This window comes from Myiozetetes cayanensis, unplaced genomic scaffold, assembly GCF_022539395.1.
Source record: "Myiozetetes cayanensis isolate MyiCay16 unplaced genomic scaffold, myiCay2020 scf20-37, whole genome shotgun sequence".
Classification (NCBI taxonomy): domain Eukaryota; kingdom Metazoa; phylum Chordata; class Aves; order Passeriformes; family Tyrannidae; genus Myiozetetes; species Myiozetetes cayanensis.
Window position 1 is genome coordinate 4,900,700 of NW_026087412.1, and position 26,926 is coordinate 4,927,625.

Sequence of the window (26,926 nt, forward strand, 5' to 3'; positions counted from 1 at the left end):
TACCTTCTTCTTTGTGGGTGCCTGTTGCACTCTATTTTCACATGACTATTTCAGTGAGATCTGGACTAGCAGCAGCTGCCCAGATGGGAACTGGCAGTGCAGCACAGTGACTTACCCAGAATAAGCATAGTTTTCCACTCCCAACCCTGTGTCAGGGACACAGAAACAAGTCAGGAATCTCCTGAATACAAAGGGCTGACTGATAGTAATACTCACTACTCCATGGTAGCAGTCTAGCAAAACCCATTCCTGACAGAAGCAAGAGCGTTGTCACAAGCAAAAAACTTGGGACTCAGGCTCTCTTCTTCACTTGTTTATAAATATTTGGTCTGGAAAAGTAATAAAACCTCCAACATAAATGTTCCTGAGGTGTAGAGGCAGGAGAGAAAGCTCAGCAGCAGCAAGAAGAAGATGGTGCCACAGCAGAGCTAGGGACTGGTAGCACTGCAGAGTTTGGGGATGTGGCTGTTTTGTTGACAGGCACAGGCCTGGCAGGCAGGAGGTGATGCAAATCCCAGCTCTGTTGTGGGTGTAACAGAATGTAATGAGGTGGCTTCAGTGGAATTTATGGATAATTTCCCTGAAACTTGGTCCCTTGTGCTGCAAAGGAGATGCTCAGGGCCTTGGCCATAGCAGTCTCCATTGGCAAAGTGTAGTTTGGAGAACACAGAGGGAGAGAAACATTTCTCAGTGGAAATGATTTTACGAAATCCACCAGATTTGGTACACTGTCAGATTCTGGCACAGTTTGCCTGGACCTGAGCAGCTTTGGCCCCTCTTGGGCACAGCTGGCTGATCTCAGAGATCAAGCCCTTGGGCCCTGAGTTCCTCCTAAAGAGGTTACATGGACTGCCTGACCCAAAATTTGCTGACCTTCTCGCCTGGAAGAGCAGCATTCCTGGTTTCACTGGTGCTTTGCCCGGCTGTGTTCTGTTTTGAATAGGAGACTATCTCGTTTAACAGCTTTTGAGAGAGGCAAACATATTTGTGTGTGGTTTGGCTTAATATACAGGCTGCAGAGCTGAAGTGAAGGCACTGATCAGTTCTTACAGTTGAGATAACATTCAGAAAACAAATTAGAGTTTGCTGTTGGTACGGATCCAGGCAGAATTCATAAAATTGAATAGTATTTTCAAGTTCAATGTGGACAAGCTCATTACTGATCCAGAGAAACCAGGCACATATAGAGGAATTAGGAATGATTTGGGTATTTTCTTATTAGTACAGAGAGGCAACCATGTTATGGTCTCTTGTAGGGCTTTTGCAGCGTGGATTAGAATTACCAAGAGTGTCAAGGAGACAGCTGGGGGGAGCCAAGTTTGAGATTAGGGGGCTGGGTTTATCTTTTGCAGTGAAGTTGGCTTTCTCAGTGGGTCAGCTCATGATGTTCCTGGTCTTTCCTGAGGGCAGAACCGTAAGGTTTTATCTGTCTGAACCTGTGCTTGATGAACATGAGGAACCACAGTCATGTTGTTGTTACTGTGACACAGGCATGCCAGGGCAGACATAAAATGGGATTTCAGGGGGAAATTGTGCTTGTTCAACGTGCTTGCTTTCCTGCTCCCCTTCCACTCTGCAGTCCTTCAGGTGCCTCCCAGAAGTGCTCAAAACTTGATGGCAGGTGCTGCCTTCAGAGGGCAGCTGTGGGAGATAGATGGGGAACTGGCAGCAGGATGTTAGATGGAAATGAGAGAAATAGTTTGTTAAAGCTTTGGCTTTAATGAAGATGAACGTGTGTACAGAATGGTTATTTTACAAGGAATGTGTACACATGTGGTCAGGAGCGATGTAGATAGAGATGTGTTTGTGTTTTTTGACTTCTAGAGATTTCACATCTCATCTTTGTTTCTCTCTTCACCATCTCCCAGAAAAGTAGAAGTTCTTAAATTGACTTTACTCCCTTTAAATCAGGATGGAGACTCCAAAGTTTAAAGCCTACAGACCAAGAAAGATGGCAGGTGACAAACCTGTTTCCATTCTCTGATTTTTTGCTCTCTTAATTACCAAATAACCCCTGTTGTTTTCCAATGAGCTGGATTACATCCATGTGGATCAACATCCACACGTTCAAGTTGTCATTAGGACTGTGAAAAAGACTTTTCCTTTAGGGGAAAAAAAAAGCACAATCTCAGTGGCTGGATCTTAAGTGTCATTCTGATTTTCCATCACCTGAGGATTTGAGCAGCTCTGGCACTCTGGAATATTGAAATGAACATAGATTTGAAAGTATTTTTATATTTAGAAGCATTGATTCTAATATAATTTCTCTACAAATTAAAACTCTCCTTGAAAAAGATTAAACTGTCAGTGATAACATCTAGGTTCTTGTTATGTCTAAGAGGAATAAATGCTGAAGTTACAGAATTGTCTGGAGGCTTATAAAGTAAGAGGAGGAATTAATGATATGAGAGAGAATGGATAAAAGTATTGGATAACACTTTTTTGAAAAGGAGGAAGCAGAATGAGTTGAATTAAGAGGTTTATGGCTAAAAAGAATACTCATTTAGTCTGATATAACACAAAAATACAGTTTTAAGTGAAATCTGCCCAGTGACTTGTGGTTGCTCCATAGACTCTTTTTAATAAGATATCAAATATTGATTTAAAGACACCAAGTAATAGACGATGTATCGGTTTCCCTGGTTAGCCATCCCTATTAAAAATATATATTATTTCCATTTCTCTGGCATCACTGTGAAGCTATCGAGTTCTTGCTGTGCTTTTGTTTGCTACATTAAAGAACCATTTAGTGTCACATTTCCACCGAAGACCCTGATCATATTGCTTCAGCCTTCTCCATAGCAAATGAAATAGTTTGATTTCCATTTATTTCTCAGTGGAAGATGTGGTTTTCAGACCTTGAATCATTCATGGAAGACTTCTCACAACTTTCCTTAATTTTCCACAACCCCTTTAACGGCTTCACACCTCACCTGGGCATGTTTTCACTGTCGGGTCTCATCAGTGTTGCCTTCAGGGATAATACTGTTTCTTTAGTCCTACTTAACAATACATAAAGATTCTCACTGTTCCTTGGGTTTTTTTTCTCCCCACAGCATTAAATTAGAGGTAATTCTTAGTTATTAAGTGTGGCCAAAAGCCCTCGTCACAGACACTGTCATCCAAAAAGTACCTGCTGTGTTGTGCACCTGAGACTGTTCTGCACTCCAAGGTGTCTCACAGTGCATTTGAATTCACGGGGAATTATTGTGCCCAGCACAATCAGATTTCTAAGCTATCTTTGTGGGCCTTGTTGTTTGCTCCAATTCTGCCTTTGTGTTATCTGCATATTTTGGTAGGGTTTTATTATTTTCTTATGTATCTTAGTGAATGTGTGCTGGATACAATCAGCCAAAGAAGCAATTCTTGTTGGAAATGTCACTATTAGTTCATCAGCTTTTGGGCCATTTAAAAATTGCCATAGTCTGATTTTGCATCATGCTGCTTGTAAAAGAAAATGTGATTTTGATACCGAAGCAAATACATTACAGAATTCCTATTCTGTTATGTCAACACAGTTATCTTAGTTAACTAGACTTGAAATCTCTTCAAGTCTGTTTGACAAGACCTGTTTTCCATGAAATTGTGTTACTTGCTTTTTCTGATCTTTTCTTCTAATGGAGCTGTGTATCAGCCCTGTCTTGTGAGTTAAGGAGATTCAGTTTGCTGCATTCTGGAAGCTTCATGAAAAGTGAACAAGGCAGCAGATAACTCGATCTGTATGAGGCGAGCTGGTTAATCTCATTTTTCAGTCTTCACAGTCCATTCACCAGCCGGTGCTGCCTCATTCCAACTGCAGTAAAACGTGCAGATCAATACTGCCAATGGGTGATTAGCAATTTGCAAACTTCAGTAGGTGAACACATCCGAGTCAAGGCTTGAAGGTGGAGAAGAAAGTGGAGGAGGAGTGATTGAGTGGGCTGAAATAGCAAAACCAGGTATTTCCTCTCAAGTGAAATGTAAGCATTGTTGAGCTCTGTTAAGCAAGATGATGGCAGAGATTTGTACTCCTTTCACAGTGATTACAGAAAATATTTTTTTTTCTGAAATCACTAACATCAAATGTATTTTTCCCTTATCACCTCTCTTGATCCTTTTTTTTCCTTTCTTTTATCTTTGCTGTTGACCTGCTGGAGGATAAAAATGTCTGAATTTATGCAATTGATATTTTTATTGTTATTCTTGAGGCCACGTTTTGCTGGTTTAGTCAGGTGAATTCTGAGGTGATCGTCTACTACTCAGTCTCAGTTTCAGGCAGAAACTCCGTGGTTTCTGTCAGTACATTCCAGATACACCAGAGACAGTTTTGGGGTTCTGCTCATGAGAACAATTCAGAATAAATGCCTTTAGCTCCCTCTGAGACCCTGTGTACCGCCAAGGAGTGCAGCTGAAGTAGCAGTAATTTTAAGGTATTAAAACTGCATTATAAACAGAACAGTAACTGAAGTATGGAAAAGGACCAGGTAATTGCTACAAAGAATGAAAATTGCATTCTCCATAGCAAATGTGGTCTGACCCTTGAAAGTCAGGGTGACTGTGTGCTTAAAGATGCTGGAAGGCTCTCTTTCAGGTTCCAAATGAAGTTGAAAAGATGCCTTCTCAACTGCAGCCAGGCTGTGTTTCTGAGTTATGCATGTGTTGTCTAATTAAAACTTAATGGGAAAGAAGTAACTACCGCAGTGCAGGAGCGTGTTTTGGTAGCTGTTGTGTAAGGCTGAACTGTCCTCTCCTCGGTGGTTTGTTGTACAAAGGCTGGAGAGCTGGTTTCTCACTGAGAAACACTAGAAAACTAGAATTTCTCCTCATTCACAATTTTCTTTCCTAAAAGTGTTGTGATACATGTTGGCAGTGAGGAAAGTGATGATAAAAACTAAAGCCCGAATTTTATACAGCAGGAAGTACTGTGTTTTAAATGAGGTTTTGGAGGATCTTAACAGTTTAGAGGTTGACCTGGCAGTCATAATTCTGGAAAAACCTGGCAGTAAAACTTGAAATCATCGCCCCTTCACATCTCTGTGCAAGACGTGCTGGTTGCTCTCCAGTCCATTAGCACAGTGACGTAAAACTGGTGAAATAAAATCAAACAGGAGGCAGGACAGTTGTATTTCAGACCATTAAGTTGTGCACTGTTGTTCGGACAGTTTTGTGTCTACCAAATATATTTTAAGATAGATTCAGACTGGGTTTGGCTCAACTTCGTAGTAGTCTAAGCTTGAATAAGGAAGATGTGTTGTTGGGAATGAAGTGATGTAAGTCAGGTTTAGTATGTTTGACAGAGTCATTTTGCTAATGGGTCAGTGATCCCAGTGTGATGTTCTTAAGCATTTTCCCATATGTTTGGCTCATTTTACATTTAATTGAAAAGGGATAAATTGTAATTGAAGCTTTGCAGGCAACCAAGAAGTATTTTCCCCTAGGGAAAGCCAAGGAGGTGTATTTAAGCAGATGGTTGTGCTGAATAAGTCACCACGTGGACAGTCTCACCCAGCACAGGGGCTATGGAATGGTGGGAGATGCAGCTTAAATTGTAAAACCTGTTCTCATGACAGAAGTGTTTTAATTTTTGTCATAGGAATAGAAATGTTCAAACTGAAACTTTGCTCCATAGCCAAGGGTCAGGTGGATCCCTTGTGCCACCTGTGGATTGATGCTCCTCCTCTCTCCTCTGCTCCTGTGATTTTACAGCTTGAAATTCCCCTTCTCAGCCCAAGAAGTCTCCATTCCTCTATGGAGACCTTCTGGGTCTCATCAGTACAATGGGTAAAGCAAAACCAAGTTACCAGCTCTTCTTTCTCAGGCCATATGTAACTAGTGAGGGGTATTGATTTAGTTTTGATGGGATGTCGTTTATAAATATGCATGAGGATTTAGGGTTATTTAACTGTGCTTTTTAATTCTCCTTACATTGCTGACTCTTCTAGTCGAGGGTTTCTTTGTATGCACAGCAAGTTGCTCCGTGACAGCCCTGTTCTCACTGCCTGGGACCTTTCTAATGTTTGTTAATCCCAAGTCTGTAGAAACTTTTAATGTTCAAGGAATAAAAGGACACAAAGTGATGCCCTTCTGCATAGGGACCAAGGGAGCAGAGTCCAGCTCTCTGAGAAGCAGGGTGAGGAAACCTGGGGCCAAAAGGTAATCATCACAAGGTGGGGAGAAGGAAGGAGGTGTAGGAGACATTTGTCGTGCTCCTGGAGAAGGGGAGAAGAGCTCTTTTTGTCAGGGATCTTACAACTTGCTTAAATTAAAAAAAAAAATAACCTGGTCAAATGGTGAAAAGAGAAGGAAAACCAAACATTTGTCTATTTGCCCTGAGGACATGGAAGAGAATGTACCCTCTGAATCGATATTTGGATGGTTTAGGTACTCAGATTTCTTACTTGAGAAAGAGCAGAGCAAACAGAAGAGAGTTCTGCCTGTTCAACATATCCAAGTGAACCTGCATTGACTGCTCCTGGTGAATAATGTAGATAACTACATGGATAACAGGATGGTATGTACATGGGTATAGGTTTTTCTGAGAAGTTGGAAGCTCTCACTTTTCCCTCTACCAAATTATCCATTACTAGAATTTCCTCCTGTGCCTGGCTGGACATTGAGGTGATGCTGGGGAAGGCGAGCTCTCCCCAGGGGTGAGACAACCTCCACATCACTGAGAAGAGAAGCAAGTGACAAAAAGATAAAACTTGGCAGTTTCACTGTAGCTGCTCTTCCCCTCAGTGTGTTGCAGGGACATGTTTTGTTTCCCTCATTCTCATCCTCTGCTTGGCCAAAGCAGAAGGCGCGTGGGAGGCGATAACCTCTCACAGCAGAGCTTGTTTAACCTGGAACACGTTTGCTGTAAAACCCACTCAGACACTGCCCGGCTGCTCCAGGAGCCTGTCAGAAATGAGTCCTCCAAACCCTTTGCGTCTGTCACAGTTTCTGTAGGATGTGAGAGGGAACTTGACTTGCTCTTTAAGTGGAAGTGCTTCCAGCTGGAGGCTGGGAATCTGTTAGTGATGGCTCAGGGGTGCAGCCAAGGCACCTTCATCCACTGAAAGGCAGTGGTTTGCTTTGTATCCTGCCAGGTCAGAATTATACATGCAAGGACATATAACAGTACTTTTAGATGCATCAAATTACAGGATCAAAACATCCTGGTGTACTTGGAGCCTTTAGGAAATTCAGCATTGCTGGTAAGGGTGTTGGGGTTGACCTCAGCATCCAGCCTATGCCACGTGTTTGCTGTACAAATACACAGTGTGATTGACAGCTCTTCTTGTCACTTACTTTTCAGGCTTTTATATGCTCAGATGAACTTCCTGCCATCAGATCATGATGGCTTTTACATAATTCTTAATTATGCATCTTTCTTTTTATATCAGATACTATCTAAAAAAAATACCCGTAGAGGTTTTGCTTTTTGCTAATGAGATCCATTAACTGGAAAATCCTATTACATTGCAGTTTCACTTTTCTTTATAAAGTCTTTAAAGTGGGACCTCTGCTGTCATACTTTACTCTGATTCTTTCTGTCTGACTACCAAGGGTCCCAGCCTGACACAGCCAATTCATGTTGCTTCTCTGCTGTGGGATCTCCACTTGAAATCCCATCTGAACTGACTCCAAAGTAGAGCTTTACCATGAAACACAGGATTACAGGGACGTTAAAGCAAGATTTTTAGAATATTGTTTGGAATGGCTGAATATCTGGATTGGAGTAAATACCACAAAAACACCTCACTTGCAGTGTCTTCTGTCTTTCTGGTCTACTGGACAGTATCTGCATGTGCATGCTGCAGAATAATAAACAGAGCAGTAAAGAAATAGTTAATTTAAAAAAAAAACCACACCTGCATGTACTTCTCTTGAAAACCTGGATTTGGTCTGACAGTATTTTCAACCAAAGTTACTTCATTTGTATGGGAAAGTTGATAGAATGTTTTTTTGAAATTCAGATCTGTGAGAGCCAGCATTTCTCACCCTATAAAGTTAAGTCTTATCTCTGAGAAAGAATTTTTATAACTCGCACTATAAGCTCTTTGGGGCTGTTTCCAGAACCTGTGTGCTTTTTATTTTCAGTGTCTTTATCAGAGGTTTTTGAACCAGCACAGGTCTTCTCTGCACGCTACTAGACTGTAAATAATAGGAACTTTTTATGGACTTTGTTCTCTGGAAAGACAGGAATCCTTGACTTGAAAAAACTAATGTAGAAACCCTGGAATTCAAATCTCTAGGTGGCAACAAACCATCCTAGAGCAGACTATGATTTTCTTCCATTTCAATAAAAGGAAGAGCAGCAATTGAAAAGGACAGTAAACGTTTGAATGCATTTTTTTCTTCTAAATTACCCAACTCCATGCCATTCCATGTCTCACTGTCCTGACTCTTAACCTTCTTGTCACGTTTGTTTGCATCCCAGGCCTCATCTGAATGCCTCACTCAATGCAAATTATAGTCTTGCATCCTCCAGGGAACAACACATTTGAAAGGGGTATAGAGAACAGATCTCCTTTTAAAACTGTACCTGAAGGGCTTCAGCACCACTGCTGAGACATTTTATTTTATTACTCCTATTGCAGCAGTGTCCAAAATGTGCTACATGTTGTACCAAACGATATGGTCTGGTGTTAGAACAGTGTGATTAGAGCTTTTTTGTCTGTGATACAGACTCCAACCACCTCCCTGTCTCACTGCTAATTTGCTGGAGATGCTGCGGTGAAAGAGGCCATAGGGAAGAATATCAATGAGTGTGGGTAGTGTGGAGGATCCTCTCAGGAAGAGAGAAAAATCCTGTAGAAGCCTTTGTGGGAGGAGCAGCTGATCCAGGTGTTGGAGGTGGTGTTACTGGTAGAGAGGAGAAGGTGGGATGTGGGATTACTCCCTGCATGTGAGGGCAAGGGTCTGAAATCTGTTGTGCAGGTGGAAGCTGTGGAGGAGTTTCTGGGGAGGAACAGGTCTAACTCTGGCTGACACAGACTGCCTTTACCCTCACTGTTCTGGAAATGGGTGCTCAGGACACCATAGGAGAAAGGTTGCCTGAATTAAGGGATATGGGCAAGAGGTCACATCACCTGGACGAGGAGAAAGATATTCCTGTTTTTTGGAAGAAGGAGCAGGCTTTGGACTAAGAACAGGCTAAGAAAGGGATGAGAAGCTTGCCCAAATGAATTTCTGGTGCCAGGTTTCAGGGTTGTGTTGTGTGCAGATGTTCACACAAAGATGATGGTGAGAGAAAGAAGGTGGGGAACTGGCAAGAGACCTGGTGGGAACAAATGAGCCTTTTCCCAACATCCAGCACCTTCTGTTTTTCTTTTTTTTTCATCCAACTGTTTCTGATTTCAAGCATGCACATACTGGCAAAGCTGCAAGGAGCAGGTGGCGGTTGTTGCTTATTTGTTAGTTTGCTTTGTCTCATCTTTGCAATCCATTTTTGTTAATACAGCTCCTGTTCCACAGGCTTTAAAGATCCCTTGGTGTAGTTATCTTGTGTGACAGAGGGAGCCGGGGCGGGTGAGCGTGCTGTGCTTTGTGCACTGGGTACAGAGGGAATTCTTTGGGATGCGGTTTACTTTAGGTTTTACTCTAATCACTTTAACAAGCCTGAGCAAAGAAACAAAAAGAACAAAACCAAGAAACAGAATTTCCATTAAAATGGCATTTCCTGAGGTAGGATTAAGCTTTCTGAGACTGCCTTGTACTTGGTGCAGAAATGCCTCCAGTAGCCTTTTGTACGAGAGAGTTGAGCAACCAATTTTTTTTTTTTTTTTAAACTGCTAAAGTTAAAATAAAATACAGGTAGACCCCAAAAAAGCTGGTCACCTGTATAGCCAGACAGGCTCTAGTTAATAAGCTAACTGCAGCAAGAGCTGTAGTTGTCAGGGACTTTGCATGTGCCTTTCAGGTGATAAATTCCAATTTTGCCTTCCTACTGTTTTTTTTTTTCTTTTCCATCTTTGAGTAAAATTTCCAAGGGGTATTGATGCAGGACTAACAGCAGACAATTCTTGACATAAATGCTGAGCCATTAACTGTAAGCTGAAGATAAACACGTTCAAAGACGACTTCTAATGATATGTGACTTCTCTGCTTTCATAGCTCAGAGAAAGCAACGGGGTGTTTATTAGCTGTGTGCAAAGCCCGTGTGGCTGTGTTTGCCCACAAATACCACATGTTTTCAGGAAAGCCAAACAGTAATTTCACAAACCTTTCCAAAATCTTGGGAGAGGTGTGCATTTCTGCGGCAGCTTGAACTGTGTGAAGGATCCACGGTCAGGAGGAGGCACTGAATCCCAAGAAGCAGCTTGCAGGTCTCCAGAAGAAGCATCAACCCTTTTTTCCCCCCACACAGTTGTTTGCTCACTCCCCCACCTCTGTAGTGCCTTCCCTCTCACTCAGCATCCCGTCACTGCAGGTGTGGATGATTGCACAGAAAGTCCTCTCTGCAGTCACCAGTTGCAAGTGTTTCTGACCGAGGTCCCTGATCATCCCCTGGCCTTCATCCCTGTGCATTTCTCTGATCTCCAGGGTCTTCCTCCACTTTCAGTGTCTTTCCTCCAGTCGGGATCGTCACCTTCTTTGCAGGCCCTCTTCTTTCTGGGATCATTTCTCTTCTTAGGAATCTGTCTTCACAGTGCCACCATTCTTTCTGGAAGCCTGTGCCCCTGCTTTTCCCCATCTAAATAGCCTAAATCATTGATCAGCTTCTAATCAGCCTCCTAAGAACTGATTCTGTTTCATATCTGTCTGTCTTTGGAGGATTCAGGATGTGCCACTTCTGTTTTAGTCCAGGATTTACCAAAATTTATAATCAGGCTGTGCCTGCAGTGAGGAAGTAACATCCTCTGCTGGAGAGTTCAAAAGTTCAATTTTGGACATTCACCACCTGCATATACCCAATTATCTGCTGTGTGTTAGCGTGCACAGTTTAAGCCAGTTTTTGCCTACAAGAGCTAACAAGGGGAAGCAAGAGCATTCCCTGGCTAGTTGGATGCTTTTCAAACACTCCCCTTCCACCATCCCCCCAACTGATGCTTTATGTTTTATATTTGTATACAAGAAACTTTCCCATCTGTCTCCTAGAGCTAGATGCAGACTTTATTTCCAATGTTCTTGCAAGAGTAACTACTGACCCATTTAACGCTGATATCATCTACTAAGCTCCTTAAATTGTTTCTGTTTAAATTCTCAAGTACTGAATAGGTTGTCCCAGTCTGGAAACCTTGGAGATCTCTCTTTGAAGAGGTCAGCACGGAAGGAAATTCCCAAGCTGGGGAGGCAGCAGTGCGTGTTGCTCGTATTGGGGTGGCGCTCCCCGCGTGCGAGAGTCGCGCGAAGAAGTGACGGTCCTTTCCTTGAAGAGCTTCCAATCGCCAGCCTTTTCTCAGCAGGGGCAAGCACAAGCTGTTGTACTGCCAGCGAGCAGCAATTTAACTCAGCTGTCCATATGCTCCGCCAGAATTTATTGTGCTGCTCAGAAATCACAATCTTTTAAGGCTGATGGATACCGAGACGGTGAAAAAGATAAGGCACTTAAGCGCTTGTCAGCCTCATCTATGGGTTTTGACAACTTTGCTTTAAACAAGCATTAAACAGGAGGAGCCCGTGAGGAAGTCAGCTGAAAATCTTTGACGGTGCCTGCTGACACTGTATCCTGACAGTCGTTGCCTTTTTGGGATGTACGGACTTCTTTAATTTCATTAGTGATGTTGGATAAACATATTCACACCAGTGGAGACTATTCCCTTTGCTACCAGCTCTACCTTCTGATCGGAAATACTGCGGTAGATGAATAGATCTTAAATGGAGCTGTTAAGCACTGAATGTTTCATCAAATGGAAAGTAGTCCACATGGTTTTAAGTACTTTATTCTTACCTGTGTGCCTGTGAAAGTGAGTGGAGTAGAGAGAAAAGCTTTTGTAGCTCCTGGAGAAAGACATCGCTGAATTGGGACTGTGCGGTTTTCAAACAACCAGGAGGAGAGATGCCAAAATAAGTTCATCCCTTTTCAAGGTGCTGTCACTGGCAGCTTTCATTGTTCTTCTAAACAACTTCTCTTCTAAAGGAAAAGTTTCTGTTTTCCAGAGATTAAAGCAGTCCTGTCTTCATTCATTGCTTTGGCATTTGACTGATTCTTCCCTAATGGGCAGATTACTTAGGAAGTTTTTGAGCTGTAATTTCAACACGTAGACCAACATGCTGACTGTTTGCCGATAATATAGTTTTAAAAAATGACACATAGCATCAGCACAATTATCTCCTCAGGGTGGTTTATTCAAGCTGGGAGATGGAAGTGAGAAGGGAGGCAGCAGCATCTGACTTGAGCATGTACCTCTGCTCTAGATGACAAATTGGCCCTGTTGCAAATTCTTTTTTCTATAGTCTTTTGTCAGAAAGTTTATTGATAGCCAGAGTCTTATTAAATAGTTCTACCATGTCCCAGAGTGTTCTTGGAACATATTGTATTAAGCCAATATTTGTGTGTGGCATCTGCAGTGTCTGTCTCGCACAGTGACTGCGCAGTTGGGACAGGAGCAGTGGGATGGTTCTTCTCAGTGGTCCGTGAGAGAGTTTCCCTTGTGCATACCCTGGGGCATGTGCCTGGAAGGCTGAGGATAATTCATCAAAACAAAATTATTTCACAAATTGTAGAGCATATTAACATGTGGAGCCAACAAATCATCTCTGTAAAATGTCCGGTGCTCTTCTGAGAGCACAAAAATGGTTTTGCTGCCTTAAGCACCAAATCAGCTAGTTAGCATCTTGCTTTCCAGGAATGAATAATTCACTCTTTTGAGTGTCAACCAGACTCGGTTGTAATCAATCAAGGTATTTATTGCATCCCCCTAAATTGAAGCTCTGTGTACATTTTTCTGACAAATCTGAATTACTCGTTCAATGTTATTCCTTGAAAGAAGAATCAATGAATGCCGGCAGTTCTCTCTGACTCTCCAAGTCATTTACTCTTCAGCAGCTCCACAAATTTCAGTTTTTAAGGTATTGGGTAAAATAGGGGTAAAGAGGGGATACTGCTGAGAAACTGGTAGTGATGTATCATCTTTGCTCACTGGCCATGATGTGCTGATGAGCAGAATGAGCTACCAAGTTACCTACTGAATGAGCCAGGGCCAGGGTGTCTTTCCAAAAGAGTGATGGCCTATAGGTCATTCCTGGATTGCATCCCCCAAATGTCTCATATTTCTGTGTAAAGGCACCTTGAGCTTGAGTGGGTTTGGTCAAGTCTTGCATTCAGGCCAAGTTTCCAAACCTGCAGCACTTTTCATGTTTCTTGGATAAACCAGGGATACATTACTGTTTGTTCCAAGATGCTTTTTAACTTTGTCAAGCAATACCTCCTTGCATGTGTGGTTGCAGCACAGAAGCAACATCTGGAGCTGCGCCTGGGCAGCTGTTCAGGGAGTCCCAGCTCCTGTTCAAGGAACGTGGCTGTCTCTTCTGTACCCGCCTTTCAAATGCCACTGTTTGGTGTTCCTCTTCAGCGGCCCAAGATTAGAAATTATCTTCTAAATGGATAGATCTGTTTTAGGTCTCTCCCAGTGCCTGAAACACCATTTTCCAGACTTCTGCTGCCAAACTGAAAGGACAAAATTATGATCAGTAAGACTAATTTATTGTGGGGAGAAGAGCAGTTGACAGAGAAAAACAGCAATTTACATTTTCCAGAGCTAAAGGGATTCCAGGAGGAGGTTGTTTGCTTTCTTCAGTCCCTGGTTTCCTCCCAGCATTAGAGTTTCATGTCTTTCAAATGCTGGTGAGATTTTAATGCTGCTTTTCTGCCTGTTATATTTAGCAGTTTCCAGCCATGACTCTCCCTAGAGCCAACCCCAAACCCCTCATTTTCACGACACAAAGTCGCTTCCAACCTCAGAAATTTGGAAGAACACTCCAGATGATCGAAGCTGTGATACTTTTTTTGGACTTTCTGCATTACCTACACATGCGACTGATCCCTTTCATCAGACGCTGCCTCTGGTCTGCGGCGTTTCCATGGAAAGCTTCCTGCGTTGATTTGAAGCTCCATAGGATGTCAGTAAATTTCCTGCTTGGTGTGACTGTGTAAGGCAGCAGCACGTTCTGGTGGTGAGGAGGGGCAGCTCTGGAGGTGTCTTTTATTTTCTTGTCTGCCACAGTGCTGCTAAGGAATCTGTCACTGGGAGCTGCGTCTTTCCATACCTGCCCTCCCCTCACATAGCAGACTTCAGGCTTTGTTGTCTGCTTTTTGGGCTTTAGGTGGTAGTTTCCTGTGGGGTTTGTGCAGGACCTGGCACGCTGGGATCCCTGTCTCACTTGGTTTCTTTTAGGCATTGCTATAATATAAACCAGTTGCACTAATATTTTAGCTTTAGGGTGAAATGTACTGGTTTGATGTGTGCTGTGTAAAAGAAAGAGAAAGCTGCTGCCCCTAGCCCAAAAATGTGAGTAGCATAGCAAATATGTTAGTGATCTCCCAGAAATGTTAAATGAGATGGATTCTGCCACAGCCTTCCTTTCACTATGGGCTTTTAAGAGATTTGCCTGTCTTGGTGTAGCTGCAGAATGAATGGCGTGCTGGGGAGAGCTGGTGAACCCCAAAAATAAGGCTGAGACCTGGTGCTGAGTTTTAGAGCATGATTTTTCAAGGGGGGCATGTTGTAAAAGGAGAGGATAAATGGTCTGAAAGATCTGTAACAGCCAAAGCACTGCAGCTTCATGGCAGGGCTTTATAGAAAGGCCAGAGAGATGACAGTAAAGGCAAAAAACCTGAAAAAATAAACAGACTGGTGCAGTGTGGGTTGCAATGTGGGCATGGCTTTCCTCACACCAGGATCCTGCTGCTGCCCCGTGCCACATGTGAGTGTCTACAGTGATGGTGATCCCTGCACTGGAGCTGGAATGGTGCTGGCAGCTGGGACAAGGAGCTGTGAGCTCTGCCTGACCTTGGCAAGGGAGGCAGAGTCAGAGCTGTCCTTCCTGGCTGGTCAGAAGCAGTGGCTGTGCAGGGAGAACCAGGCTCTGCAGTGCTGATAGTGAGAGCATCCTTTTGCCAGCCAGCATAAACCCCATCCCAAACTTTGGGGTTGAATTTCTTCCCCTGAAAGACAAACACGTGAGTGAGGAGTGCCCTGACCTGTCTGGAAGAGTCCTGAAGTGCAAATAGCACGAGGAGGGAGAGAGCTGGGTGCAGAAACAGGTTTGTAAATGCCAGTGTGTCACTGGGGAGAATATATCTAATAAGTTGGTGTTGCAGCTGACTTTGTACTCCCTCTGTTTGTTTCTCCCTCTGTTTGACATCTCCCAAGATGCTGCCTTCAGTTCTCACCTAAATTTCTCTTGGCCAAGACCAAGGTAAAAAAGCCCAGGAAAGTGTCTTTGACCACAGTGATGGAAGCTGCTGTTTTGTGAGAGCCCACAAACTTGTCCACTCTCCCAGCAGCCAGAGATGCTGGAGGATGCTCCTCTGTCCTCCCCTGGCATGGCCCAGTTATGGGGCTGTTGTCCATGAATTTGTCAAGTCCATTTTTGAAGCAGTTTTGTGTCTGGTGCCAGGCTCTGGGGCAGCAAGTTTCAGCAGTTCACTGCCTGCTGAGGAGCTTTACAGTATGTGAATAGACTATTTTCAACAAAAGATGTTTGGGAATGGGATCTTCTGGGGTCTCTGACCAGCAATGACCAGCAATGCAGGATGCAGTTGCTCAGTCTCTGCTCTGGTGTGCTTGAAAAAACTCCCACATAAAGTTCTAGCACGTCTTTAATGGAAATGAAATGATAAAATTGGGATAATACCTACCTCATGCTGCTCTTGAGGATTAATTAATGTTTACAAAATCACTTTAGGTCCTGAGATTTAATTGAAGGAAAAATATTACCATATAAAATACCTTTTTATGCAGACACTGCTATAGGTTTCAGCTGGGTAGAGTGCCGTGGCAGCACATGCTTTACAACATTTATGGTCGTGAGGCTTCCTGTAGTTTATATGAAAATTGTCTCTCTGAAATCACAAATGTAACATCAGTGTTTTCCACTCTCTTTGAAAGAATATTAGTTTGCCATCATAGGACTTGACTGACTATTTAAACTGCTGTAAATACAACTCACCTCTGAGAAGAAAGAATGGAATATCTGTTCCCTTGCTTGGGACAAGCTGATACAACTTGCTAATGACTCCACCTTTGGAGTCACATGGATGTTGCTGGCTCATATGAGCAGTAAATCAGGCTGGTACTGGGTGTCCTGCTGTAATCTAAGGGTGTATCTGGGTGTTCATTATAGTCTCCTGCTATCAAGAGATTTAAAATACAGCTATAAAACTTAATTTCTGGAGTTAAATTTAACCATGGAGGTGTCAGCCAGGGAGCAAGTTCTGTTGAGTGGGGTGTTACTATGGTTTTTTTTCTGGTCTGTTTGGTTTTTTAAATTTTTTTTTTCTTTTTCTGTTTTTGTTTTGAGTGTTTTTTTAAAGATGGAGTAGAAAGAGCAGGAGAAACAATACTGGGTTTGGCTGACTTCAGCTGTTGGAATAAAACATTGCCACTGCATAAATGTCACCTTTTTTTTTTTTTTGGGTGGACTTAGGGTTTGGATCATTTACTCAGTGTTCTTCTGTTCTGTTCTTTCTGCCACACAGGGCGACTATGACCCCAGCAGAACCAAAGTGCTTCATTTCAGCATGAACCCAACGACTTTGGCCAAGCAGCAGCGCAAGGAGGAGCAGCAGCAGCTCCAGGAGGAGTGTGAGAGGCTGCGGGAGATGGTGAGGGTGCTCGAAGGAGGCGGCTCCATCTCTGGCAATCTGGAAGGAGTTGGGAGTTTTCAGTCACCACAAGAAGTTGCAGGTAGGCTGCTGGCTTCTGGTCCTGAAGATGCATTTATTCATCCATGTTGCCAAAGGAACTGACTGCAGAAGCAGATGGAGACGTTGCAGACGGTGTGCTTTGTGTGCTTGATGGAGAGGTTATAAGGAAAACGAAAAAAACTGTGTTGATGCAAGAGAAAGTGAATGTGTGTTGGCAATCCTGTGGCAGTTTGGTTGAGGGTGGGTGTTAAGGCTAAATAATAATAATACATATAATTTGCTCTTGATAAATGAAATACCCATACAACAGCACTCAAAGGCTGGTGCTGCCGATGGAATGAAAGGAAATAATTCCTTCCTTTCAGGGCTGGTTTAGCCCTTGAGGTAGTACAGACAGCAGGAAATAACTTTCATAGCTGCAGGGAAGCAAGTGGTTGAAATCTTTTCAGACCTGGCTTAAAACAAATTAATATTGTTTATCAGTGAATATGTGCCCCATTAATCAGAGCTACATTCAATACTCCATGAAAGCAGAGTACATCTTTCACTGAGCTAAATATGTTTCACAGAATCTGTGGCTCTCCAGTACAGTCTCTCTTGCCTTCACATACCTGAATGAGACTTTTTAGTAAAGTAACCCCAAAATCAACACCTCCAAACATTCTCTCAGACTCTGTAAATCAAGGTAAGGATATTAGTAAAGCCTGACCCATCGCCTGCAACACTGCGAGGGACCAGGCAGAATCGAGTCATACTGCAGAGCCCAGGAGATCTTACTGCTGTAACTCTCCCGTACCCTCAAAACAATTTTATTAGAGAAGAGAAAAATAAGAGAGAGCTGAAGGTCCATGTGGAGCTAACCTGGTGTGTTCCAGCTGCACGTACGTGGTCAGTGTCTGGAGGTCAAGATCCTCCCTCAAATGAGGCTGAGAGAGCAGAGCTTTTCTCAAAGGCCACATGTACTGGAGACTTCAGACCCACGAAAGGGCAGAAGAAAATATCTTTCACTGTTATGAAACCAAAATTCTCAGAAAGCAGCTTACTTGTTTTCCCATCGCTCAAACAATGGCACTTTATTACTGCAGAGAATGTGTTCATTCTGGCATCTCATAGTGGATTATGGCACTATATAGCCTTAAAAATATAATGGTGAGAAGTGTAGATGGGGTGGTTTGTAAAGTGAAGAGCTGACTGGATGTTGGAGGTAAGTGACAGCCTGTCACTGCTGTTAGTGGAGGTTCTAACAAATGCATAAGCATGAAACACGTGGCAGACATTTAGGAGAGACCGTTGTCGTCCGTGGGAGCTTCCAGTCTGAGACCCCCACCGAGCAGTTCTTGAGGGTAGTTCTTTCGTTGCAATTTGAATTTGAAATGCACTGGGTTTTAGGAGTCTAAATTGCAGTAGGTGCTGCTGCCCAGATGCCCTTGTCTGTCGTTGTGTCTCCGGGTACTCAGCACATCTGATGCTGCGGGTCCACAGGGCTGGCAGTGCCCCACGAGCCCAGGGAGGCCAGAGAGGCTGCAGAGGTGAGGTCAGCTCTGTGTCTCTGCTGATGATGAATGAACCTCTGGGGTATCATCTACAGTAATTAGACCATCTCTTCTGGGGGAATGAGTTTCTCGCGTGTGCCTCCTGTGACGTTTTAGTCAGAGTTAATATTCTGCTGCCTTTCATGCAGTTGCTTTTAGCTGTTTGTGAGGTGCCTCTGTGCTGGGATGTTACCAGGTTTGTTGTTAGCTCGGAAGGGATGCATTTTTAAAGCTGTTTTCTCTTCTGCCTTTGATTCCAACAGGAAAACAAACAGCTCAGTGGGTTTCAGGGTGTTTCCAGCCTCACGTATGTGATGCTTTTTTTTTCCTTTTACCCCAGTCCCAAGCTACATCATTCTGACTTCTGGTCACCAGCTCAGATGGGAGAGAGCATCAGCTGCAGAGCCTAGCAGGGTGGGAAATACTTCAGTGTCATTTATTACAGTCACAGGAGGGCCCTTTGCATTCTCAGAGTGCCTAGAAGTGCATAGGGAAGTGGTTCTTGTAGACAAAAAGGGGAAAAAGAGCTGTTAGTGAAGGAGCCCTGTGGATGACTCTCTTTGAGAGCAGGGTGAAGGTATTAGTAAGTCAGTTTATATGGAAAGGTCTTGTGTTTCTCCTTGTATTTCGTGTGCTTGTGTGCATCACTGTCATGCATGGGGGCACATTGCCATAAATACGCCTAAACTCTCCTTTCTGGAGAGTGAAGACTCTGTGTATCGGGATGTGCAAGAGATGCTGAGGATGTTAGGGCTCTGACTGCAAGGTTAGTGGGTGATTCTGAGCTGACTTTAAATTAGCCAGGTGAATACCATGTTTGTCCTTCTTGCTGGGGCAGGGAGAGCTCCTGGTGGGTTGGGGGACAGCTCATCGAGTGTGCCCATGGAAGCTGCATCCGCTTCTGTGTTGACTCCATCCTGCATCTGCAGTGTGGATGCAGCAGCTGTTCAGCAGTGGCTTAACAACATGCATTCACATGGCCAGAAAATTCACACTGTTTCCCTCTGGATAAGAAATGGAAGATACAGCTTTTGCTGTTTTCTTAGGATCTCCACAGCTCTGCCCACAGGAGCAGCTGCCATATGCCTTCCACTTCAGTGTATTTTCAAGGTGTGAAATGGGGAGAGTGTGGCAGAAACTCCCTCTGCTCTGTTTGTCACTGTGCAATTGGCTGCCCCAGGGAGGGATGTTTGTTGTGCATAATAAGAGAGCAGGTTTCAGTGAGGTTTGTGGAGCTGTGTCTGTACAAAAAGAACAAGAATTAGAATTTTTCTTGCACCCCTTTCTGTCAGCTGCAAGACCCATCTGTCTGTTTATCCAGCTCATTCGTATAACACAGGCAAGAGGGAAATTCAGTTCTCTGAGCTTTTGGGGTGGGAGGTTTGTGGTGTCAGAGATGAATGGGATGAAGAGAGAGCAAGGACAGAGCAGGAAGAGTGTGGATAAAAGCTGAGAGAACAAAGGTCATATGTAAGTTTTCATTTTGACTTTAGATAAATATAAGTAAATGTAAGATTTTATTGTCCTTTTTTGCCATATAACCTGACTGGCCAGTTGGCAGAGGTGAGGGATTTGGGTGGCCAGTCAGGTTTGCTGTGTCCAGCAAGCTTATGTGGTCTGCAACAGCTACGCTTGTGGTTCACAGAATTATAAATATACCAACCAAAAAAAGGCATTAAGGACAATGATGTTGATGGTTTTGATAATAATGAATTGGCCATTATTAAATCCCTCCATTGGACTGGAGTGCAGCGCGTTATTTCTGATCATAGTTCCGACTCCTGGATAGGTAATAAGAAAATTATTACTGTGGACATTAAAGCTCATTAAATGTGACTCTATTAAAAATCAAGGTTATGCTGGACTTTAAATCTCTTTGAGCATAACCGCTGGAGGCTGCAGCACAGCCTGGCAACTTGCCATGTCGTTGAGTGGCCCTCTCCTCTCCTTTGTGGCGTGATGGTCTCTGTTCAGATGGGGACCGGGGCTGTTGCAGGGAGCGCTTTGAACAGCGTGAGCTACGAACACACGCCGTCCTTTTTCAGAATACAGGTTTGCACTCAGGCTCGTGCTGTGTTGGCAGGGCAGGTCTGTGGCTGCTGCACTCCGGGCATGGGCTGTACCTTTCTGGGTGTTGTGTTTCTCTGCCGGTGGCTGCGCGGGGCCGGGTTGTTGTAAGAGCAGGGTGCACCAAGGTCAGACGGCCATCTGGGGAGAGGCTCCGAGTCCTGCTGTCTCAGAAACAGGGATGCAGATTGTAACAGCTTTGGAAAGGTGGTGTGGGGCATGGCTGCCCAGATTTGGAATCTGTTCCAGTTTTGCGTTTCTCTTTCCTGTACTCTTCACACCTTCCCCCTCTACCCCCCTTCTGTATTTCAGTCTGCATTTTCTGCTTTTTTTATTCCAGCTCCATAGCTTTTCCTGGTTTTTCTTCTGTTTCTCTCCAGGCAATTTCTGTTTAGATCTTCCTTTCTTTTGGTCTTGTGCGGTCCTGGTGGGCCTCTTGATTTCTGACGCTCCTAGAGATGGATTTGGATCTTAGTTGCAAGCAAATATGTAGGTGGCAGCTAATGGGGAGCTGACAGAAGTAATGACTTGTAGCAAAGCAGAGGTAGAAATGAGAGAGAATGCTTCAGGTGCTCGTTATCTCCATTTGTGTTCTCATCTCAAAGGTAGTATATCTGAAGGTAGGAATGGATGACCCATGGAAGCTTGTTCCTGACTAAAAGAATGCACTAATGTGAATTTTCCATGAGCAGTCATGATTTATTGCTATCCCATAGGTACAGTGAAGCATTCCCTACTTCAGGCAGGCTCTCCCTGTGAGAAAAAGTGCTTTTAATATTCTTTCTGGTGAGAGACAGGCTGGCACCCCTACCAGGAAGGAAGATGGGTAAATCAGCTCTGATTTCAACCATCTGTGGAGAATTTTGGAAGTGAACATAATCCCACCAAAAAGGAAAGCTATTCATCCATCTCAGTAGTTTCAGTGTTCTTTTTCCCTTGTTAGGAAAAAGTAGGAAAAGGGGGTCTCTGGTGAAGGACTGGGGAGTCTCACTCAGAGGCAGGTGTTTGAGCCTGAGAGGGATGCTGTCATCTGGCACTCAACTGAGGCTGTCCCCAGCATCACTGCCATGTCAGGGCCTTGCAAAAATGTATTTAATTGAATTTAAATTGGGTAATGAATTAATATTAAAATAATCTAATCTTGTTGAAGTGACAAGCCAGAGATGGTAAAATTTGTCACTGTCCCAGTGTGCTTGTGCTTCTGATGAATGTGTTTCTGAGTACAGAAGGTGACAAAAAAGGAGCAGATGGAATTTAGAAGTTGCCATTCTCCATCCACAGTTGGCTGAGCTGTTGGTGCTTGGAAGCCTTGGTGCTTCCTACCATCTGTGTAGGGAATCCACACATGATGAGGGCTGCACCTGTGAATGAAACCTGAGCCCACCTGATGAAGGATTTTTCCATGACCTTAGTTGCTGGTGGGTGCACACGTTCCAATGCAGCCTTCGCTCCTCACTTTGTGCCAGTGGCTCCCAGCATCCCACTGGTCAAATGGTGTTGGGCCAGGTGAGTGCATAGAGGGCAGCTCTCCTTCAGTCACATACTGCCTCTTCCTAAAGCAGAAGAAGGATTCATTAGGTGACACTTTTTTCGCCGATGTTTAACGCTCCAATTCCCCTTCAGTTTGTACTGAAGGAATTGCCCTCATTCTAAAGAGACACAAAGGTCCAGGGCATTTGCTGCCTTCAAATGTTAGGGGACTTCTGGTAAGAACAGGATGTTAGCCTTTGTGCCCTGCCTGTTTCTCAATAAATTGCTTTCTGCATATCCCAATTTCATCTGAAGTTAATAAAGAGCTTGACTTTGCCTCTGGTGTTTTGCTGAGCACTGATGAAGGTCTGTCCTCTTTCACTCCAGAGATGGCCACATATCCTTGACGGGGGAAGAAATCATTCCCTACAGTTCCCTGCATCCGAGATGTTGCATAGCTTCAGTGTGCAAACCTGAAATTACATGGAAAGCAGCACACAGGATGAGCATTATTAGCAGCAGTCCTTGGGAGCTGCTCCTCCTGACCCGCTCGGAGCTGCTGCCCTTCTGTGCTGACTCCGCAGCTGAGGAGCTGGGCCTCCATGGGGCAATCCCCCCACCTCTCAGCTAATTCTCATTATTGTTTTTATGGTGCTAGTTTCTCTTCTGCAAGACATTTCGACCAGTCTGGGACCTGAATAGTATATTAAGACTGGGAATAAGCTGATAGTTTAAATAGAGCTTACTTTGATTCCCTTCCTTATCATCCATATCCTTTTTTGTCTCAGCATAGCACAGATAACCAGCTAAATATACCTGTTTTCCTACAAGACTCTAGCCAGGTTGGGACCTCCTGTACTTCATATTGACAGTGTTACAGTGGCTGAGGGCAGAGTCCATAAAACCCTTTGACATTACAGTGGTGTCAGTGGATTTGGGCAGTGTAGCCATAAGGTGAAAATGCCTTGAAGCCTTCGTGTATTCTGATTCAGCAACAGTGGCCTTTGATGGTAAATGCTCTGCACTACTGAAATCAGTGCAGGCACCTATAAAGAACCAGGTTTCCTGGCTTGAACGAAACCTGAAGAGGGCTGGAAGAAATGTTCCCTGGTTAAAAAAACCCTGTTTCTACATAGTATTCGTCATCCAGATAGATTCCCGAGGCTTTTTTCGGAGATAATACAGATATGAAGTCATGCAGCACTGAGTATATTGCAAGCAGTGTGCCCTGCCTGTGGCAACATGCCACAAGTCTGTGAAACAACTTGCCCCTGAGCACAACGTAATCTGTGCTCTGCGAGCGGCCGGGACACGCGCAGGCCAAGGGTTGCTGACCGAACAAACCCCCAAGGATGCCTGAAGCCTGCAGCTTCTGGTGAAACTGTGATGGGAAGTGCCACTGAGACATTGCTGGGACTTCCAGACTCTGCCTGCTGTCCAGGGAGCCAGAGGTTCGTAATAAATTCTGGAATGTAGTTCTGTTGTAGCTACCGAACGTGTAAGACTTGGTGTCAGTCAGAGGTTACTGTCCAGGCTATACTTAGCCTTCACAAAGAGCACAGAAACTGCAGGATTTCTTCCTGCCGTTCTTTTCCACCCAATTCACGTGTGGAATTCTTGAAGAACTCGATATCTCTGTTTTTGTAAGAGGCAGCCTGTGAACCTGCATAATGCCTCCATGCAGCTCCAGTGGCTCCTACAAGGATTTTTTTTAAAAGCATCTCGTACCCTGCTGCTAGACATTGTGTAGAAATTGATTACAAAATATTTAGCAGAAGTCATGTTCCAGAGAAAATAAAGCCATTTTGCAAAGAAAAAAAAGAAAAGTAAAATAAGTTGTGAGAGAGGAGGAAATGGAAAAGAAAATAAAAATGTATATGTGATGAGGGGGACCAAATTTAAGCACAATTCTGAGAACATCTGCAATGGTTTCTGTAGCAATATGAGGAAGGATGCTCCCAAGGGAAGATTCTCTGGGCTTATTGATCCTGCCTTGAGTCTGGGTGTAATAGAAATGAGTAGCACTGCAAGAAAATACAGTTGAGGAGAAGGCTGCTGGTTTCCTAGGAGGATGTGTTTTCCTTACTCAGTACTGATGCAGTAAAGAGGTGGTGTTACGTCTGAGAAGGAAGAGGCTGCCCTTGCTGAGGTGGGTGGGAAGGTCAGAGGTAGCTAATGTCATTACAGATGAGCAGAGAGCAAGGTTAGAGGGGACTTCTGGGAGCAGATAATTCAGTAGGAAATCTGCAGAGAAACCTGGTCTGACAGGGAGTATTCTGTCTCCTTTTGACTTACTCTGGACGTGGCTTTGGAGTATAAACTGGTGGTAGAAACAGTAGTTTTAAGCCTGCTGACTTGGGTTTCTAGTTCCCAGTCCATCAGTAGCTGAGTGAAATACTAAGTGACCATGAGGAGTAATTGTTCTCACTACCAGAAGTAACCCCCAGAAGTAGCTGTGGTCCTTCATTTCTACCCAGGGGAAGTTCAGAGCCTTTGCAAGGAGATAAGTCAATGAGCAGCAAAAGGCTCCAAACCCCTTCTCTCTTGTGTTTTAACTCCTTCCCACCCTACCACCCCCCATCCTTACAAAACAAATTTGTACTGTACAGAAACTACCACCTAAACCACAACAACCTTCCTGGACACAGTTCTTCTACAGCCCTCTGGTTCTGTATCCCTCTGTGCCCATGGTTTCTTCATCAACCAGAGTCAAGCCAACAGGCTGTTGAGCTTTTTGGGTCTTGGTAAACTTTGGCAGTTGTGTTTTTCTGCTTGAATATTTGAGTCAAGCTCTCGGTGTTTGGTTGTGGGCTCCTTGGTGGCTTTGTGACGGCCAGGATGCTCCTGCATCATCTCTGCAGTCCAACCTTTCTCCTGAAGAGAAGGAAATGCACTGTTACCTGCAGCTGCCCTTTGGCTCCTGTGAGGCTGTGGTATGAGCTGACTCTGACAGCAGTTTGCACGAAGCAGCTTTTGATTAGGCCCGATGTGCCACAAGGCCTCTGGATGTACACAATTGAAAATGCTCTTTCATTCATCAGCAGGATTGAGAAGAAAGGCTTGTGCTGATGTCTCAAATTCAGGCCGACACGATTTCCCTGACTGCAGAAAAACCATCCTGCCAGCGTGGTGGAGTGCTCCGGCAGCGGAGAGCCTCAGATCTCTGCTCTGTATCTTGTCAATGTATTGTTTCTCCTGGAAATTAAAGCTTGATGCCTCTGTGAGCAGTAGAGAGTGGTGGAAATCTAGTGGAGGAACTTTGCAAGGGGTGTTAGGGGTATTGGGAAGTCTTGAAAAGCCTTGTGCTGGCAAGGTGAACGTCCCCTTGGTAGGGGATGTTTGTTAGATTTAGGAAAGATTACAGGAATGGGAAAATCTTGAGCATATTGACCCTTTCCATACTATCCAAGATGGTGGTTTTCCTGTTGTGACAGGGTCATAACAGGAAAAAAATTACTGAATTTGCTGTTTTTCTCTGGAGTCCTCATTTCAATTTCCAGGTAAGTATATGTGGCTGGGACCTGAAATCTGACTGTCTTGAAAGGATAAATCGGGGCTCCTTAGCACTGAATCCCAAATGAGGTGAGGTGAACGTGTGGAGGCTGAGAAATGAAATGTGTCTCCTCGTTCCTTGTTTTAGAGGGGGGACACACAACTAAAAACCAGAAGCCAAAAGATAATTTTTTGCATGGCCTGTTTTTCTGGTTCACCTCCCTGTCTGTGGGAAGCTCTTTTTTTTTCTGGAAAATACCGTTTTGCAGTTGAATTCCCAGCTTTTCTTTTCACTTACACTGATTATTTAGGAGCTGTAAATGAAGTAAAATACGGCTGTTTCAATATTTTAGAGCAGCGGCTGTATTTAAGAAGTTTATATTTGATGAGTAAGTTGATGACATTGCATTATGTGAATTTGATGTGCAAAGTTGTCACTAAAGTGTAAACATAGTGACAGCAGGACCAGCAATTCCCAGCCTAATCAAGTAAGCCGAGTCACACATTCTTTGAGCTATAGTGTAATAGAGACTGATTTACATATTAAAATGAGAGAAGCTACACAGATCCAACAATTAAGTTGATATTTTAATTGCCTAAAAGTCAGGAGATTCAAAGTTATGTTTCCTGCCTCAGTTAATTTGCCACCCACATCTATTTGTGGTATTTTCAATGACTTTATTAGGTATGAAACTAATGTGGATTAAAACACATTAAATGTTAACTGTGAATCAAAGGAAAGCTTTGGATTTGCTGGGTTAGAAAGCAGACTAAAAGAATTGAGGATTTCTTGGTCTGTTTAAAACGTGTACAAACAAATTCTAGGTACTTTATTTCTTAATATTCTAATAGACATGTTGGGAGGCAGGGAGATGAAGCCATATTCAAATGCAATGAAAAAAAATTCCCATTGATCTCCATAGACCTTGAATTATATCCTTAACTTCTTGTTTTCTTTGTAAGGAGTAAGCTTTATTTAATTGCAAATTCACACAAATGCACTAGTACCACTAAGAATTACATCAATATATGGATTGTGTCCTTGATGTTTATGCTGGTTTCACAGGGCTGATCTTGCATTCAGATAAGCTCTCACGTATACAGCTCCCTTATCTCCCCATGCTGATGTTCTGATATATGAATGCTTGTTCCCTGCGCTCACAAAAAGCTATTCACATGCCGAGCCTGACGATTTTTGTATAATCCTTCTTTGAATTAGACTACAAAAAGAATGTGTTTGAAAAGGTTAACTAATGGATACACTTTTCTCCCTGATGAGGAAAAGAAAAATGGTGAAGTGCTGAAAAATGGTCAAGCAGAGTTTTGATCAGGCTTTTCTAATCAAATACGTTCTAGGTGGCGAACAAGCAGGAGAAATGTTAATCCATAGTGGATTTATTTGGAACGAAGAACATCTATTTGGAAAGCAATCAGCGTATGAAAGCAGACACTTGTAATTACTTTACCATCTTAATCATGGCACTGACATCAGTACCATGATGTGATAGTGCTGTGATAGCCTTTTGAATGTGGTGCTGACATAAGGACATCAATAGGGAAGGAGAAAAGCCTCTCTTAGCGCCATCACACC

The 26,926-nt window shown here is 43.6% G+C and overlaps 1 protein-coding gene across 2 annotated transcripts in view; it reads left to right on the forward strand.

Annotated features, from left to right (window-relative positions):
* MAD1L1 (mitotic arrest deficient 1 like 1) overlaps positions 1–26,926 on the forward strand; it is a 346,820-nt gene that overhangs the window by 207,336 nt on the left and 112,558 nt on the right. For both annotated transcript variants that reach the window (XM_050317416.1, XM_050317417.1), the window contains one exon: positions 16,607–16,814. In XM_050317416.1, coding sequence (XP_050173373.1) covers positions 16,607–16,814 — 208 coding nt within the window. The remainder of the gene's footprint in view (positions 1–16,606; positions 16,815–26,926) is intronic.